Source organism: Arachis hypogaea, chromosome 17 (genome assembly GCF_003086295.3).
Source record: "Arachis hypogaea cultivar Tifrunner chromosome 17, arahy.Tifrunner.gnm2.J5K5, whole genome shotgun sequence".
NCBI classification, from domain to species: Eukaryota; Viridiplantae; Streptophyta; class Magnoliopsida; order Fabales; family Fabaceae; genus Arachis; species Arachis hypogaea.
Genome location: NC_092052.1, coordinates 40,022,191 through 40,026,288, shown reverse-complemented (window position 1 = coordinate 40,026,288; position 4,098 = coordinate 40,022,191). Strand labels below are relative to the sequence as shown.

Here is a 4,098-nt window from a genome sequence, read left to right as displayed (position 1 = left end):
ACCCGCTTAAGTGCGCCTTTGTCATGGAGGCCGGAAAGTTCCTAGGGTTCATGATAACCCAAAGGGGAGTGGAATCCAACCCCGAAAAATGCCAAGCGATACTCCAGATGAGGAGCCCAGGTTGCATCAAAGACGTTTAGCGGCTGGCGGGAAGGCTCACCGCGTTTTCCCGATTCCTCGGCGCATCGGCAGCAAAGGCCCTACCCTTCTTCAACCTGATGAAGAAGGGAATAGCGTTTGAATGGACTCCGGCGTGCGAGGAGGCGTTCAACCACTTCAAAGAAATCCTAGCAGCACCCCCCGTGCTCGGGAAACCCAAAGCCGGAGAACCACTCGACTTGTACCTAGCCATAACAGAAGGAGTGCTTGCAGCGGTGCTGGTGCGAGAAGAAAGGAAGGCCCAGCAATCGATTTACTTCGTGAGTAGAGCGTGCAAGGGGCAGAACTTAGGTACAGCAAGCTGGAAAAACTGACACTAGCACTCTTGATCTCTTCCCGCAGACTTTGACAATACTTCCAGGGTCACCAGGTGGTCGTGAAAACGGACCAGGCGATCCGTCAGGTACTCCAAAAACCTGATCTGGCAGGAAGAATGATGATCTGGGCCATTGAGCTGTCCCAATACGATCTGAGCTACGAACCCCGACACGCGATTAAGGCACAAGCAATGGCGGATTTCCTAGTGGAAGTAACCGGAAATCCAACCGAGGACACGGACACACGGTGGAAACTCCATGTGGACAGAGCTTCCAACCAGACGTCCGGGGGCACCGGGATCATTCTAGAAAGCCCGGCTAGAGTCGTTTACGAACAATCAGTTAAGTTCAAGTTTCCCATGTCAAATAACCAAGCAGAATACGAAGCCCTTCTGGGAGGCTTGGTTCTAGCTCGGGAAGTCGGGGCCACAAGGTTGGAAGTATGCAGCGACTCGCAGGTCGTCACCGCGCAAGTAAATAGAAGCTACCAAGCCAGAGACTCGCTGCTGCAAAAATACTTGGAAAGGGTCAAAGAACTGAGCAAACAATTTGAGGAGGTCACGGTCCAACACGTACCAAGGGAAAAGAACACACGAGCAGACCTCCTATCCAAGTTGGCAAGCACAAAACCTGGAACCGGCAACCGCTCCCTCATTCAAGGCATCACGAAAGAGCCCGCAGTCGCCCTACACCTGACCAAGATGAGCCCCTCTTGGATGGACCCCATCACCGATTTCTTGAAAAATGGAAAACTCCCTGGGGATGGGAAGGAAGCCAAAGCATTGAGAAGGGAGGCTGCCAAGTACACGGTCATACAGGACCAGCTATTCAAAAAGGGACTCAGCCAACCTTTGCTGAAGTGCCTACACCTCGACCAGACAAACTATGTGCTCAGAGAAGTCCATGAGGGATGCTGCGGCCACCATATCGGGGGCAAAGCCCTAGCGAGGAAGCTCATCTGAGCTGGGTATTACTGGCCATCAATGATGAATGACTCCAGAGAATTCGTGAAAAAATGCGCCAAGTGTCAACAGAACGCCAACTTCCACAGAGCGCCAGCTTCTGAGCTGAGCCTACTGACGTCTTCTGAACCTTTCGCACAATGGGGAGTCGACCTCTTGGGCCCTTCCCGGTTGGCCCTGGGCAAGTAAAGTACCTCATAGTTGTCGTCACCAACTACACCGAATGGATAGAGGCTGAACCGTTGGCCAGCATATCCTCATCAAATTGTAGAAAGTTTATGTGGAGGCAGGTAATAACCCGGTTCGGTATCCCGGAAATCGTCATTTCAAATAATGGAACGCAATTCACTGACAAGAAGTTTGCAGAGTTTCTCACCGGCCTAGGGATAAAACAAAAGTTCTCCTCGGTGGAACATCCCCAGACAAATGGACAAGTGGAGTCTGCAAATAAAGTCATCCTGCTAGGCCTCAAGAAGCATTTAGATAGCAAAAAAGGCGCATGGGCCGACGAGCTTGCCTCGGTCCTCTGGTCCTACCAAACAACCGAGCAAAGTTCCACAGGAGAAACCCCCTTTCGCCTAACATACGGGGTCGACGCGGTGATACCTGTAGAGATTGGCGAGCCGAGCCCACGACTACTTCTAGCGGGAGTAGAAGAAGTGGTGGAGAAAGACTTGGTGGACGAGGCCAGAGAGATGGCCCACTTATCGAAGGTAGCACTGAAACAAAGAATAGCCCTACGTTACAATACCAAGGTCCTCAGAAGGGAGTTCGAGGAAAGAGACCTCGTCCTGCGATGAAACGACGTCGGGCTACCAACCCCAGGAAAGCTGGCGGCAAACTGGGAAGGTCCCTACAACATCAGAGAAGTGTTTGGCAAAGGTGCCTACAAATTGGAGAGACTCGATGGTAAAGAAATTCCGAGAACATGGAATGCAGGTAACCTGAGGAGATTCTATTCGTAGCTTGGGTACACCGGTTAAGCGGCCTAGCAAGCTAGATAACCTTTTAATTTCCAATGATTTACTTTTATTAAGTACCTACCATGTTCATAAACTTGTTTAGCTGACGATTAATGTTTACTTGTCTGAATTCTCCCATCTACCATTCCCCAATATGTATCCCACACCATCGCGTTCTTCAACGACAACCTGGGACTGATCACCCCGGGAGCCAATCGAATCATAGCCATAACAAAAGGCCGCAATAATAAGACCAGGATGGTTCCAACCAAGTTACCAACACAAACGGCAAAATGGACACAAGCAATAAGTCCACACCGAAAAAATGGTAACAAAACAAAGAATACTACTAAACAGCAAGATAAAGACGATAATTATAAGCCGACCAGGTGACCACTTAAGTATAACAAAAGTAAACGGTCTCAACAAGTGTTCTACAAATCCACATAAAAACGTAAGTTACAAGAATTCACTTTCGGGGCATGTCAACAATCTTGCCGTCCTGAATTGTTTTGAAGACCCCAATAGCCGACGTGTCGAAGTCTGGGACCACAATTTTCACCTGGGCCTTGAGAGCCTCTTCGGTCATAAAGATCGCGTTCTTCCCCTGCTCCCTAACCGCCCTATGTTTCCTCTTCAGCTCTTCAAACTCAGCTTGTGCGGCCTCAGCCGACGAGATGGCCGCGTCACGCTTTTTCTCCATAGCAACCACCCGACCTTGTGCGGCGTTAAGCTGGCTCTCTAGAGTCATCTCCCGCTCGGTTAAACGGGAGACGGTGGCATCGGAGACCTTCATCTTTTCCTCAAAGGACGCAGCCTTCTCTTTGGCATCCTTGCGCCCCTTCTCTGCCGCGGCCAGTTGTTCCTGAAGCTTTTCGACCTGGACCTTGAACTCGTTGTTGGCCTAGGCGGTAGTATCGAGCTTCCTTTGCAATCCCTGCATGCCCGACAACTCGAACTCGGCCTTCCGAGCTATCACCGCTCTGCGGAGAAGGGTGCGGTACATCCACCTCGCCTGCCCCGCGAGTTCGGTACTAAGAAAGTGATCCTTCATATCGGGAATCAGCTGATTATCAATAAAGACCCCAGCATCGAAGTTCCTCTCCATCATGGTGAGAGTTCCTTCCGGGCTAGAGGATGCCCTCTGCCTCTTGGGAGTAGGGACAAGCTTCAGATCATCATACTCCTGATGGGTAGAGGACGACTGCCCAATACCGGCCGTCTCATCGGGAATAGGAGAAGCCTGCATCCCGACAGAGTTTTTGTCAGACATCTCGGTGTCCCGAGGCGAAGGTACATGGTCCTCCTTCTTCTCGGTAGGGTCTTCCGGCTTCCCGGCAACTTTCTCGTCAGCCTTCTCCTCGTCGCTATGCTCCAAGAAGGTCTTAACTAAACCTTCGAGCCCGGTCACCGAAGCAGACATCTCCACTACAACAGACAAACAAATACGTCAGTCGTGAAGTCGGCGATAACAAATTCAATGATAAACAACATAAAAGTACAAGACAAAATAGCTCACAAATATAATTCCTGGCGACCTCCCGTTCACCCATAAGGAGGTGGGGGTTCACGGGGTTCTTTCCAAAGACCGCCCACAACACGTCGGCAATTCTCTTATTTACGGCGGACATCCCCTTATAGGTCACCTTAATGAAGGTGTTGGACCCCGCCCCAAAGCTCCAATACGTCGGGATGAGG

General features: G+C 50.8%; 1 protein-coding gene across 1 annotated transcript; it reads left to right on the top strand.

Moving 5' to 3' along the window:
- The first annotated feature begins 218 nt into the window (after nucleotides 1-218).
- LOC112763192 (uncharacterized) lies at nucleotides 219-1,438 on the top strand. The gene is made up of 2 exons (XM_025808925.1): nucleotides 219-419; nucleotides 521-1,438. The coding sequence occupies exons 1-2, from the start codon at nucleotides 219-221 to the stop codon at nucleotides 1,436-1,438; spliced, it is 1,119 nt and encodes a 372-aa protein (XP_025664710.1).
- Nucleotides 1,439-4,098: the final 2,660 nt, after the last annotated feature.